Here is a 15,000-nt window from a genome sequence, read left to right on the forward strand (position 1 = left end):
AGTTTCGCCAATGTAGCTCCAGGGGCAACATGGGCATGGAATTTTATAGATGACATCGCACTGGTCCTCTTCGGCAGGTCGAGACTTAGGGATAGGGAAATGCTGTTGTAAAGTTTTTACCGGTCTGCTTTGTGACTTGGATGTCATGTTCCTTGAGGATTCTTGTGAGAGGTTTCGTGATGCCTTTGATGTAGGGAAGGACTGCAAAGTTGCGTCGGTTTGTTGGCTCAGCCCACTTAAATAACATACCGACCAACTCTTCTGGAGTAGGTGTAGGTGGTGGAGGCCTCGCTTTCTTTCTTATAACATCAGCAGCGATTTTTTTGGGATAGCCGTTGGAGTGTAAAACGGCGCAAACACGAGCAGTTTCACGGGTCTTTCCAATTTGTTTGTTGGGGAGATTCAAAGCTCTATGTAGGAGTGTCTCAGTGGTGCTGATTTTATGTTTTCTGTCATAGTGTGAGTGGCAGTCAAGATATCTATCCGTATGTGAGGTTTGCGGAAGATGCCGACCAAAAGTTTTCCGTTATCGCGCGGAGAAACTGTCGTCTAGTCATACCGCTTCCAAAATTTCGGCGAGACAGTAGTCGCGTTGATTGCTGTTTTTTCGATTTCTTCCATGCGTAGGTTGGCTACTACAGGGCTGACGGCTACCCATAGCACAACCGTGGATTTGTTTGTAGATGGTGTCATTATAAACAAAGAAGTTATTGGACAGCACAAAATTCAATAAGGATATTATGTCCTCGATGTCTAGGTTGGTTCTGGAATGAAGAGACGAATCATCCTCTAATTTCTTCCTAATATAAACGCAAGCTTTGTCGACAGGGATGGCGGTGAATAGAGACACCACATCCAATGAAACTATGGTTTCGTCATCTTGGATCTTGCCTTTATCGTTTAATTTATGCGAATTTCTCGTTTTTATTCTTTACTCGTTTTTATTCTTTACTCGTTTTTATCCTTTGAAGACAGCAGTTCAGTCTGTCGAAAGCTCATAGTCTTTTTAAAACTTTTTACCAGAGAACGCTTATACTTATTTCTTATCATGAATCCTGGTAACGGATCTTCAATATTTTTAATTATGGAAGTTGTTGACTATTTTGGAGTTACACTCCTAAGGCAGTAGGAGGTTCCATCTCTTGGAAAACTGTCATTTTTACTTCGTTTTTTTTACCATAACTTAAAATCAAGAACTTTCATGTTTACAGCGATTGTGTGGTACTACATTGTCGGCGCAGTATCTGCTGTTGCAGTAACAGCATTCATCGCCTGGTACCTTTGCAAACGACGCACAAGGGGTAAATGTACAAGCCTGCATAAATACATCTTCATTCTTAATTATTAAGGCGTTTAAAATGTCATACACTAAGAAATGCTGTTATAAATAGCAGCAGAACTATGAAGATACAATGCCCCATTTTTCTGGAGAATGTACTCCATATAGCTATAGTCATGTACTTACAGGTGATGTACACGTGCATTTCAATATTCTTTTGGTTCATGGGTGAGAGATCTACTTACCAGTGACTCAGGGATACTGATACAAAAAAAAGACCGAAGTGTTCCAAAACAAGAATCGAATCTATGAACTTCCAATAATACTAGCTGAGATTACGACTTATCTGAAGGTGACAGGGATGCCACTTTAAGAGCACTCCGATTATTGTGAGTTTTCCTGAGTCATTAGTATACATATAAGTAAATTACTTCCACATTGAGCAAATTTTACAACAGAAAGAATGTGTTGCTGGACTTTTTCAGCACACATGTATGTACCTCTTTTTAGGCTACTGTAGTAGCTGGTTGCAAGACAATAGTGTATACCCTGTAGGCTGTTCAACACTAAATACTTATAAAATCCGATTAGGAAAAAAAAACAAAGCCTGCCATGTTACGATAAATGATAAACAATCGACACAGAAAAACCTCAACTTAAAAAGCCCGTGTTTGCTCTAGATCTTGGTGGGAGGCATTTTTGAAGTTATCAGTTACCTTGATAATTACGACCACATGACAATATTGCAACCACGGGAGAACAATCTCTGGAGACACATACCAGAATAAGAACACGAGAAAAAATGCTTAAAGATACATGTAGCTATTGTTTTTGACATTAAAATTATGGCTAATTAACACAATGCAACATGGAAGTCAGCTGAATACAATACTATTGGGATACTGACTTTAATCATGCTGTCAATCCACTCCACATACAAGTAAATCTGACCAAGTCTTTCCCTTTTTTCACATGCTATTATTTTCATTGGTTTGCTGAGAAGCCAGAGCTAGGTAAGTTGAATCTTTTAGACGCCAAATACACTAGTTATACTGAATTGTGCTGCCTGTGGTTGTTACCCAATTTGCCAAAAAAAAATGCCTTTAAAGGATGTCTACTTTAACATCCATGGTCACATGATACCCTTTACGAGAATAAGACTTCTTATAAATTAAAAAAAAGTAATTCAAATAATGCAAATTATGTGGATAGGTGCAGATACTCAGTGAATTGCATCACCGAGCTTTGGTCAAGTCCAGGTCTTACTTACAGTTTAAACATGGTTTTGATCAACGATCTCCCAATTCTACTTGAACGACTAATGCAATAATTATCGTTTCTCTAACCTTCCGTTGTTATTATCTCAGGGGAATTAGTTTCATTTCTTTTATTGTTCAATATGTAGGATCTAGTGATCAGATCAATGACATGTCAGCAGTGTGTGTAAGAAGTGCATGTACGTTTTAATTTCATGCCATAGTTTAGTGACGAGCAATTAACCCACAATTGAATAATACATGAAAAATAATTTGATTTTCTGGATTTAAGATCAACAGATTTTGAAAAAAGTCATGAGATGAAGTCGATGGATGTTGTAGTGGATAAATGGAAGATATCTCGTGACCGAATAAGACTTGAAGAGGTCATCGGCTCAGGGGCATTTGGAACAGTTTGGAAAGCAACTTTGAGTCGTGAAAATGGAAAACCAGGCATACGTATTGTTGCAGCAAAGTGCTTCACACGTGAGTTACTTCTCAATTACTCATTAATGAGAGTGCAGACCATGTGAGATTTGATTTATGATACCTTGTGAAGCCAAAGCAGCAAATACAGTGACGTCTTAACATGCTCTTATTTTTGTCAACAACGTTAAATGCTGAAAAAGTAGGGTTTCCAGAGAACAAGGCTGCTGCCTAAGAAAATTTTAAAGGGGCCCTCAGAGCTAAACGCTGAGAACTTAGGAGCCCAGCATATGAAGTGAAAGGTGTTGCTGTGAAAAATTAAGGAGCCCAGAGCTATTCTTTGGGAGCCCCAGGCTACCGGGCTCCTGTTAGGCAACAGCCTTGGAGAATGTCTAATAAGTGCATTAAGCTTTTTACAATTCTTCTAAATGAAAATGCAGTTCATGTTAGTCTAAACATTGGAGGCGAGCATGCACTGAGCATGCATTTTATATGTAACATTAGTTGGAATAAATCTGAATGTTTCCAATGATCAACATTAAGGATATTTTGAGATGATGTTCTTTGCTAATAGCTTTGAGATAATTGACTACAGGATTTTTATTAAGGAGCTGGTCGCCCTCAATGTGACAAAACGAATGGTGCCCGGGATCGATCCTCAACAGCTGGCAGCCAGTTCCTTTAAGATCTTGGAATCTTTTAAAAAATATGTCCCACAGGAAACCAGGCTTGTTCAAATTTACTTTGTGTTCAGACTGCTGTCCTGACGCACAGGTTCCCCGACATGATTAGTAGTAGTCTAGGGTTATATTAATGTGATGGTGATACCCTTTATGGAAATTAACAAACTAAGTTTAGATTTATCAACTAAAAATTATCAAACTAAATGCCTTGAAGGGGTTGGATAAGCGGTCAATAAAATGTAAGGCCCGTTTTAATTAAAGGTCGCATTTCACATCTGCCGAGTCTAACGCAAATGAGAAAATTTTATTGTTTTCGCTCATTTGCATCATATTCGGCACATGTGAAATGAAACCTTCAAAATGGGCCTAAGAGTTATTTTACTCGCATAAATACATAGCATTTTCGCGTGGCATCGGTGGAGTCGGAGTTTCTTCCTCCGCCGCCATCTTGAACCACTGAAGTCACGTGAGAATGCTATGTAATTTATTGGATGCTTGATTGATCGAGCTCAGCTCGATTCTCACGATGGCCGAAATTTGCCTCGAGAGGCCAAAAATATCAAACATGTATCAAGGCGAATTTCTCACCAAAATAAGCCCAAACGCGTAAGGAAACGGCCAGACAAACCGCCTCGCGAGGCAGTTCGCTCAACTCTTTCCTGACTGTGTGTGGTGGGCGTAATATTTTTTGCACAATGGCAAGATGCGTAGGGGTAAAAAAACAAGCAGCAAACGAAGAAGCAGGGTTCGACGGATACGAACAGATTGGTTGAACTTTTTGGTTAACAAAGTTTGTTCAAGCACTTTGGAAGGTGGATGGGTAAAAGTATTTGCCCAGAAGTTTGTAATGGCTGAAATGTCGATGAAAATGATTAGGACTATCTCAGAAAGATCACCACTGATCTTTATATAATGATCACTAGTGATCTTTATGTAAAGATCGTTTCGTTTGAGAATAAGCGATTATTGCATTGTTTGCACATTCAGCCCCACACTTCTCTGAAACTCAGATCAAAGCCGCCACCGGGCTTTTCAGAATAATCATAGATTACCAGGTATAAAGGTTCATACACGTGACGTTTTAGCGATGTTTGATAGCCTGTTAGCCTCATGAATTATTAATGCATTTGAAATTAGATATAATCACTGATTTTAAATGGTTAGCATGATAGTGATAAATTCAATCTTTTCGATTATTTTGGCATAGTCTTATTCAAGCCATGAGTTCTTTTTAATTGAGCAAGTAGAACGTTTGGATGGATGAAGAGGCGTTTCCTGGTAATTTCCTTTTTCCTAATTAATAGGCCATTTCCGAGATCAAGTCTGTCTCCTGTTCAAAGCAGTCTGAGTTGGTACCGGTCTCACAGCAAATCTCAGACCAGTTCCAGAAATTTCAAGCCTGTACTGCTTTTAGGTCAGCCATATATTTATTAAAAAAACATATCGTTTCATCTCGAATTGAGCCACCAAACATCTCGTCCGGGTTTCATGTAAACAACTGCAAACATTCATACCGGTACAAGTTCATGTCGATCTGAGCTCGTCCCGGTCTCATGTAAATACTCCCTAAGTGCGAAATGTTTGTCATGGTAATTAGTTCGACTTAAAATATCAATGAAAGCTAATTTTCATAAGAAAAACTTCGCACTTAGATTCGCCTTGAAGAGGAGGAAGAGATGAACTCAGAAATGGCCTAATCAGCCCCATATGATCCTGAAGTTCGAAGTTCTGCTTTTTGGGCCTCCCTTCTTTCTTTCCTTTTTCTTTTTTGTTATATTCTCTTTGTGATTTGCCCACTTTTTCCTGTAATATTTTTCTTTAATTACACTGCAAAAGATCCCCTGTTCCAGTAGAGCCCGAGTCTATCATTGCGTTTCTTGGTTCACCTCGAACATGTTTAATCCTGTGTTTGTGGCAAAGTCAGTCACCACTTTACTCAAAAATTATTTTCTGAGAGCTGTATTTATTTGAATTGCGGAGAGAGTCAGGTTAAGATGCTGATCATTGCTTGAGCAGTAACGAAAGGAAAGCCTAAGTTTTTTTGGGCTTTCCTTTCGTTACTGCTCAAGTAACTTTAATTAATATCATCATCGTAACTTAACTCCTTTTCCATTGTCAGATTGAAACTTTGTCGGAAATCCCAGCATCCATGCTAAAATAGACGTTCTAGGGTTCTGGCAATTTCTGATGTTACCATATGTCTGAGAGGAAATAGCCCACCAATACTTTGAGTAATGATCTTTAAGGCAAAGAAGACAGTTATGCTCCTTAGAATAGCGAGAGATTAAAAATCAATCCAATCTATTTGCTCACGGAAATAATTGTAAATTACTATGAAAATTCCACTGTTAGGCTATTTGTAGACATTTATCTGTTTGGTCTCTCTCATGGTGACATGTTGCTGAATGTGCTTTTGAGATGTTCTATGTAATTGCTTTTTCTGAACGACATCTTTGTTGTCACTGTCGACGATCAAGAGCCCATTTCTTGCAAGCAATTTTCACTTTTGTTGGACCAGAGAGATCTGAGCATTTGCGCTCTTTTGTCATCCTTTAACTTCTTCATAAAAGTCGTCAACTATAAATAATATTGTTTTTCTAGTTATGCATTTTGTGAACTGTTTAAGCTCGTTCAAGACTTCCAAAAAGTACTCAGAGTTCACACAAACATAGTCGCTGGCAGTTCCATCGGTAACCATAAGGAATGATAAGCTATATTTATTATTTAGTCTCACATCGTTTCGCTTACGCACTTGAATGATTGTAGTTACCGCGGAGGCTTGGAAATAGCTTGAAAATAGCTTTAAAACGCGTACAACGGAAATTTAGTTTGCTTTAGTTGTTAACCCGATGGCATAGCCGTAATGTCACAGGAAACGAATCACAGACTTACGATAGTGTAAGGTGCGTATATCAGGAGTGACATGGAAAGAGGGGTAAAGTAAGTGGTAAAGATTGCAAGGAGCAACAGAGGAAGAGATAGAAGAGGGAAGAAAGAGCAGAGAAGCGAAGGGTTAAAAGAATGATTTCGTTTATTTTTATTGCTTTCTCTTTAAATTGAGCCCCTTTAAAATCTACGCCCCAGTTTTTGTTATATCCCCGAAAAAGAAAATAGCCTTTTTTAGACAGTTGATAATAGACTAGTTTAGGCCATTTTAACCTGGATGAATTTGTTTTCAAACTAGTTTAAAGTAAAATGACCCAGGTCAAAATCATTTTAACCTGAATTTAATTTCAACCTGTAACATGGATATTGACACATAGTAAGGACATTACTAAACCACGAAACAGCGACGCGAAAAACTGAAACACTATGTATGAACCCACCATACATTGAATACTAACCGGCAATGGTTGAATTTCGAGATTCAATATCGTCCTTGCTCCTAATCAATTGAGATTAAGACTAGGATTCAGATTAACATTGAGATTAAGAGCAATAACTAAGCCTAAAACGATATTTAATCTCAAATCGAACCTTTTGTAGATTAGTGTCCAATGTATGGTGGTGTCATACATGGTGTTTCGTTTCGCTGTTTCGTGGTTTAGTAATGCCCTAAAAGTGAACACTTTTGACACCTAAAGTAGTTTTTGCTCGGTACACAAAACCGAAGCATTTATAAATCGATGGGAATGGATGGAAACTAGAATGAACTGTGACCAAAGTAGGATGAGTTTCTAATCTCCTGTATGGGAAATCTTTTCGATAAAAATATGTCTATTTATACACTTCTTTTCTGAGAGGTGTTTTAGGTGATGCACACAATGGAGATTAGCTGACAAAGCTAATGTTAGTTTCTTGAAACACTGCAAGGGAAGTGTTCCTTCCTAAGTCTGCACTAAATTAAGCTTCTGAGGGAGACGTGCACACGAGGAAAAGAATTGGAAGCTGTAAATTCTCATGAATGAACCTTTGTTCCATGCTTGCTTCAATCCAACCGCGACATTACAAATTAACCAACCAGCCGAATATTAAGGTGTACCTATCTAAGGAACTTTCTTTTTGAGTATATTTTGATCTAATTTGTGATTGCAGCAACTTCAGGGGAGGAAGGGCGAAAGGCGTTGATGAGAGAAATCGGGTTAGGAAAAGTCCTTGCTGACAGCCCCGTGCCAAATGTCGCACACTTCATTGGCGCTGTTACCACCCAGAGTAAGAAGCCGTTTGTTTGTAGTGTTAAGATTTTTTTTTTTTCATTTTATTCACATTTTCTTTCTTCCCAGATATCAGGTTTCGCCAGAATGGATAATACCACGGTTTTTAAGAACTAGTAATGAATGATTATTGATATTTTACAAGTAGTGCTAGCCTTAAATATCAACCCACGAAAACTGTGCTATATTCTGCAGCCATGGATTGGGTCTCCCGACAAACAAAGCTAAATCATTTTGGTATTCCAGACTACATCACCAAAAATTTGATGATATTAGTAGTAACCTTTAGTAGTAACCTTAGTAACCTAGTAACCTTTTTATAGTGTGCCAACCACTGGAAAATTAGAACGTTGATAACAAGGATGTATTCAAAACATACCGCCAAGGTCCATGTATCAGCCCTGTGGACCTGGTCCTTGGACCCCTCCATGGAACCAGTGTATGGACCAACGCTTTGGACCAAGTTAATGCACCACAATTTTGTTCACAATATAACTCCGAGGGCATTAGTAAGGCAGGAAAGACTCCGCAGAAGATTGCCCCCCTAAGAGAGCTTAGCGCTTTCCGAAATTGCACACAATATTACTGCTCCCTTAGAAATTTTTATTCCGTATGGCCAAGATTCTCAGAGTGCGGTAAGCGATAACATTTCGTTGAGTTCTATTAAGTCTATTGGTTGTCATGGTGCTTAACACAATTTAGCGCTAAGCTAACCATGTTTCTTATAGCTGGAACCATAACGCTTAAGCTTCCCAGAAGAGCTTTGAATCCTGTCACTCTGCTCAGCGAAAAAATATGAAAGAGACTAGGATATTTATTTATAAATAAATACAGACTCTAGATTGAGTATAGAGAATGACAACACCATGCGAGGATGACGATGTTTTGAGAAGTGCTTTCGTGACGTACTGCTCAAGACGTATTGAGAAGTAAAACAAGGAACTTAACGGGGTTTTGGTCTTTTTATTAAGGAAAGGAAAGCTGCATTCAACCACAAGACAACAGTCATACCATGAGAGATGCTTTGACTGAATTGACCTAAATTCGACTTAGTAAAACTATCCTCACTAAGCACAACAGTTATAGTGACGTATTGAGTATACAAAATGATTGGTGTTCCCCAGTGTTTGTCCCTGGTCTAGGTCCATGGGCCAGGTCCAGAAAAGTGTATAAGGTCCTGGCGTCTATGTTTTGTATACAACCGCATAACAATCTGCGACGTGATTAATATATTTGCCATATGCTACTAAATGGTTGAGAATTCCAGGCTCTCGCGTTAAAATGTTTCTTTGATTAAAACCTGGGACTGATTTCTCAAAAAACCCGGTAACATTCTGTTCCGAAGAAGCCAATGATAACACCATGATCCGGCAACATAATTGCAAAGTTTCATGCCTCAAAACTTTAGTTTAAATATATATTAGAGATTTATGGTCCGTGCCATATGCCCGAAAATCATGAAACAGGTCCCTCGATACCGTTTCTTGAAAGTCCCCAAACTTCTTGGGTGTCACAGGTAAATCTAAATCTTAACAATGGAGAAGTTTTTGTTCAACATTTTTGCAATCATTCTACTATTAGCGGAGCTCTGCGCGCGCCGAGGTTTATAGTTAAGAAAATATGGTAACCAATCGATGCCAGAAATTTTGGTTTTACAGCCATGACGTCATCGACAGTCTGTACGTCCGTACGTACGTCTACCAATCAATGTATGCGGCCTATGTGACTCGTATAACGCTAGTTTGCACCACACATCTTTGATATTGGACACCCATTTTATGATCAAGTGACACCTGTCAAAACAAGGTATCCCCTGACCAGGCCCGTTACCATATCGCTGGATCAAGCTTAGAGCTTATCGAGGTCACCTTTTTTTTTGAAGTTGACCGCTAACCAGGTACTGGTTTTAAGTTGGATAGCAGGTTCAACCCAGTTTAAGTCACATTAACATAAACGAGGCTTCCTTTTTCGAGGGCTTTCTTTGGTTCGACGCCGCTACACTGCCATACTACGTGAACTATAGTTTTTACACACTCAACGCTTTACGAGTTCAGGTGGGAAACGGTTTGGAAAATGTTTTCTTTCTGCATTTTTCGCTAGTTTCAATCGGATTTGACATATCAGCAGGGTTGGATACAGACTAGCGCAACTTGTTTTCAGGAACTAGTCAAAATTGTTAAGAAATTTAAAAAAACTAGGAAAACCATGCCAGAAAGTCTCAACTGCAAGATACCAATTCGTCCCAGGTGTTTAATTATAATACAGAATTTGTTAATTCCAACCGCACTGCATTTTTTGCCAGCCTCCAGCGGACCAGCGCCTTGAGTTCTGAGCCCAATGCTCATCCTTCCCCCTCCCCCCCGAAGATCTGCACTAGCGTAAATTTTGTATTGTTCCTTGTGCACTAGTCAAATTTCTCTTTCATTGGCTGAGCATAATTGTGGCTGCTGCGGTTCTGTGCACTAGTCCTGAACTACTCGACCTGAATGACGTGTCATGCCTTCGCTACTTTCAGGTGAGCTTGTTTGTCGAAAGGAAGATTGTTCACCCTTTGATATCGGTACCGTGTACAGAGTCATTGCCTAGTTTACTGACGCAGAAAAGGTTTGGTTTATTGAAAGCGTGTGGAAGCCAACTTTACTGTTCGAGTTCCCCTTGTCGACAGAAACCTCAGCAAAGCAGCAAAAGTTTCGACAGGAAGGCTCGTGAGATACTCTTGCCTTGTTTATTCCAAGTACTTGGATGGCGCGTTTTGTTTGCCTTGTGTCTGTCTTGGAATGGAGAGTGGCAAAAATGGTGTCAAACTGGACAAACTGTTTCGACCCCGCTTACATTTTCGGTTCGACAGCTGTTCGAGCGGAAAGTCAGAAATTCCCAAATTTCCTGTCATGGCAATGCAGAATTTCTTGGCTGCAATGAGAAGGCAAATCGCCCCCATTGATCAGCAGTTAAACCGGTTGATGCAAGCACAGATCGATGAGAATCGAGAGAAAATGAAATCGATTGTGAAAACAAGCAATCTCCAAGGAAACTTTCAAGCCCTTTTGGAGTTTCGTATAGACAGTGGTGATGTAAAACTTGAGGAACATCTCCAGAATGCGCCAAGAAATGCCACGTACCGCTCCAAAACGGTACAGAACGAGATTATCGAGACTGAGGGGAAATATATTTCTTCAAAAGTCATCGCAGAATGGCTGACGTTTCCAACAGAGAAAACCTGACCCTTGTTCTCCGGTATGTCGACTCTTCAAAGAATATTCGAGAGGGTTTGTTGGTTTCCGCCTTACTGTTGAAGAAACAACCGGTAACACAATCAAGGAGTTAATAATTAATTCACTTCGTGACCTTGGAGTTGACCATGGATAATTGTAGATGGTACTTGGAATCCCAAGAGTCGGGACGATGCACGGGTCTTTACTTAAGGCTGTCACTTTTGGATTTATTGTGACGCTTGTTTTTGTTAAGTATATTCTTAATTTAACAAGACCTGCCACTGTTAAAGGGGCTAGGTCACGCAAATTTAGGCAATTTCAGCACTGATCGAATGGTCATAGAATTGACTAAAATATCAAAATAAATGTTTAAAGCTATAGAAGAACTCTAACAAAACACAGGGAAGCCAAGAGGGGACATGGATGGACAAAACTGGAGAGGATTGAAATGGACTGAATTTGGGTAAATTTGAAAAACGTCGGCCCACCTTTTTTCAAATTTATATCAGTCTATATAAAAATGTCATTTACAATGCTGGAAAATCATTCTCAGTTGTTATGTGGCCGTGATTTTGCAAATGAAAGACTCGTGCTCTGCCAATTTGACGTTTAGAGCTCATTAATAACAAAATTAAACAAAATTATCTAAAATAGCGTGACCTAGCCCCTTTCAGCTGCAAAATGAAGAAATGGACATTCTTAAGGCTGAGCAGGAAATTGCAACTCTACAGAAAGCTCTTAAAGACATGCAGATAAACCTTGAGGGTCATCATCGGTTGTTTGAAGAGGCATTACAACTTTCAGAGAAAGTTAGTATTTGACCTAGCAGACCAGGAACTGTCCAGCGCCAAATTTTTCGTAGCAACTGTTCTCCATCAACTCCAGAAGCATACGATCGGATCAACATTTCGCAAGTTTTGTCTGGATCATTCCTTGCAGCAACTTCAATCAAGATATCCTCCAGAAGCCTATGTGTATTTTAAAGGTCTTTTCTATTGTACCATCTGTTTTGTTGAAAACTCCGTCAACCTGGAAAGCTCAGATTCAAGTGTTTTGTCATCAATATGCACAACATCTTCCGAATGTTGTTGGGCTGCCTGCCGAGTTCGAATTGTGGCAAACAATATGGACAGAGAAGGAAGAAAAGGCAAAAGACATCCTTGAAAAGAATTTTAGTACTTTGAAAAGTGCCAAACGTCTTCACCATCCTACAGATTCTTGCAACAATCCCTGTTACATATTGTTCAAGTCAAGCATCGGAGGGATATAAACTTAAAGCTGAGTGTTTATTTTTAATTTGTTTAGAGCTGCTTTTTGCTCTGTATTGCAATTTTTGGCATATCTTTAGAAGCTCTGATAAGGTTGCATGATTTCTGGGGGACCTATGACTAGAATAGAAACGAAAGGAGACTGAAAGAGAGCGACAACGACAAAAAAGAATACAAGTAATAGCTCACACAAAGTTACTGGACAATTGCAAATTCTTCCTTTGGGCACTAAAGGGTTTGTTATTTTTACGGATGCGTTACTTAAAGTGGATGCGTATTTTTGAAAAGTGGATTTATCGGTTTTTCCTTTGTTCAGGAATGAAACTCGATATTTTTTCTCAACTGGAATTAAATATCAATTATCTGTACTCTTTTGGCTGGCATGTTTCAAGGAAATACATCAAAATGTGAATGATCTCTTTTTCAGAAATAACGTGGAATAAAGTACATCAGTTAAACTTTTTTTTTAAAACCTTGAACTGACAAAGTTTTACTGATGGTTTCTAATTTTAGCGTGATTCCTATTCGCTGTCTATTGACAGTTGACTCTGAAATGGCTTTTTTTTTCCTTTCCAGTTCGCTCACTGAGGGTGTGCTTGTTTTCTTTTAAAATTAGAAAATTAAACGATCCTTACCTGTAAGGTGAACTTTGATTGCGAATCTGCCAGATCCCTGGTGACTCGGTGAGGGTTAACGTGAGATGCACTCGTGCCGCCGTGGATCAGACTTTCAAAGGTTGCGGACACGATTATCAAGATACAAATGAATACAGAGGAAAATGGAAGAACAAGGGGCTGCAAGTAGAAAAAGTGTGGGGGAAGGCATATTAACCCTCACAGGGAATTGGCAGAGTCACAATCAAACCTCACCTTACAGGTAAGGCTCGTTTAATTGTCTAATTCTACCAAAAACCCGGTGACGTCACTTCCGGTTAACATGATATTTTACAGCAACAAACGTGAACACAACGATTCCAATCCACAAAACCAACGTATCTGTTTCCAGCAATAACGGGTTGCTTATAGAACTTCTGAAAAGCAGATTTTCGAGATCATTCGATGTGTTTTAGGATTTCATCAGTGGGAATCACCTGCCTGCTCTCGATGTAGCTGCTGATTTGGCGCTGTGAGCATTAAACCTTGCTGTATCTATTCCACTTGCTTCCATAACAGCTTTAATTCATCGTTTTTCATTCACCATTTGCGTTCGTACCAATCTGCCGATAGGGCAAGACATATGAAAGGAGAAGACGGTCTTTGCCATGGTCACAAAACAAGCTGGGTTTTTCCAAGATAGCGTTTTAGAGAAGAGTAAGTGGTTCTTTAGTGCTGTCCTGCTTGCTATGATTCTGTATGTAGAACATAGATAATAGTCAGGAGTTTTCTCCATAGCATCGATCCTCAGAAAATGACAGCGTTTGGCACCGCCGCCCATATGTTCAAACTAGCGGTTTAAGGGTCAGTTTTTCCGAGACACAGCTTGCTCAGAGGATACAATAGTCCTATGTACTTCAGGACAGACATCGGATCCCATGTTACCTGATATCGAGAAGTAACCTTGCAACAGTTGAACACACCCTACAGGTAGCCCACTTTTAAACGGATGGTCAGTCACAGCGTAGTGACAACCAGGGAATTCAACCCCCTTAAACAGCTTGTGAGTGCTGAGCAAGCCGTATTAATTCTCGAGTATGACATTCGCTTAATATGAAAGGGGTGGAGGCGTTAACACGTTGTTCACACTCGTCTGTAGTGGATCAGTTTTCTCTGGTAGACCAGATGCACACCATTAATTTGCGGATGTGAACATCTTACTGCTTTGTTGCCGCTAAATATTCAAGAGGACATGAGCAGGTTGGCAACCTCGCCCGGAATGTTACCCTTAATGAACTGTCGCCTGACACTTTGCATGTCAGGGGTTGCCGTTCTGGGCTCAGAGGGTGAGCCACCGCGCACCGGTGGCTCAGTTGGTTGAGCACCGGGCTGTCACGCGGGAGGTCGTGAGTTCAACTCCGGCCGGACTAACACTCAGGGTCTTTAAATAACTGAGGAGAAAGTGCTGCCTTTGTAATTACATCTGCAAACGGTTATACTCTCTAGTCTTCTCGGATAAGGAAGATAAGCCGGAGGTCCCGTCTCACAACCCTTCAATGTTCATAATCCTGTGGGACGTAAAAGAACCCGCACACTTGTCGTAAAGAGTAGGGCATGTAGTTCCCGGTGTTGTGGTCTGGTCTTTCTGGTCTGGATAGGGTAGGGTGGAGCACCTCGCATAGGACCTCGAGTCCTGTTCGTGCTCCTTTCCTCTGGGCAGGTTTGCCCAGTAGAAAGAGACAAACCAGATGTCTCGTAAACAAAACGAAACGAAACGAAACGAGCATTCCCATGAGAAAATGTAATTGTTAGTGAGCTGTGTCTGACCAATTCACAGAGAAAGCATCCACATATGATGCATTCATGTCTTGCTTCCAGGAAGCATAGGCACTAGTTTGATTCTACTTGCAAACAGGTCAACCTGGGGAACAACAAAATCCCATATATATACAAGTAGATACCGCGATTCAGTTCCCACTATGATCCCATCTTCAAAACGGCGCGAAGAGAATCTGCAGTAAAATTAAACCGCACCGATTGACGCGCAGCAGAAACGCTGACTATGCTTCTAAAAGGGCCTATAATCAAATTTCCTTAGCAATTGTATCGCATTCCTTGTTCCTGCATCC

General features: G+C 40.0%; 2 protein-coding genes across 2 annotated transcripts in view; both read left to right on the top strand.

Annotated features, from left to right (window-relative positions):
• LOC138009553 (neural cell adhesion molecule 2-like) overlaps positions 1-2,292 on the top strand; it is a 15,623-nt gene extending 13,331 nt beyond the window's left edge. The window contains exons 5-6 of the mRNA XM_068856630.1: positions 1,212-1,301; positions 2,283-2,292. Coding sequence (XP_068712731.1) covers positions 1,212-1,259 — 48 coding nt within the window. The 3' untranslated portion in view covers positions 1,260-1,301; positions 2,283-2,292. The remainder of the gene's footprint in view (positions 1-1,211; positions 1,302-2,282) is intronic.
• A 542-nt stretch (positions 2,293-2,834) lies between these two features.
• LOC138009552 (tyrosine kinase receptor Cad96Ca-like) overlaps positions 2,835-15,000 on the top strand; it is a 45,641-nt gene continuing 33,475 nt past the window's right edge. Inside the window, exons 1-2 of the mRNA XM_068856629.1 lie at positions 2,835-3,021; positions 7,680-7,796. Coding sequence (XP_068712730.1) covers positions 2,856-3,021; positions 7,680-7,796 — 283 coding nt within the window. The 5' untranslated portion in view covers positions 2,835-2,855. The remainder of the gene's footprint in view (positions 3,022-7,679; positions 7,797-15,000) is intronic.

Source organism: Montipora foliosa, chromosome 7, assembly GCF_036669935.1.
Source record: "Montipora foliosa isolate CH-2021 chromosome 7, ASM3666993v2, whole genome shotgun sequence".
NCBI lineage: Eukaryota > Metazoa > Cnidaria > Anthozoa > Scleractinia > Acroporidae > Montipora > Montipora foliosa.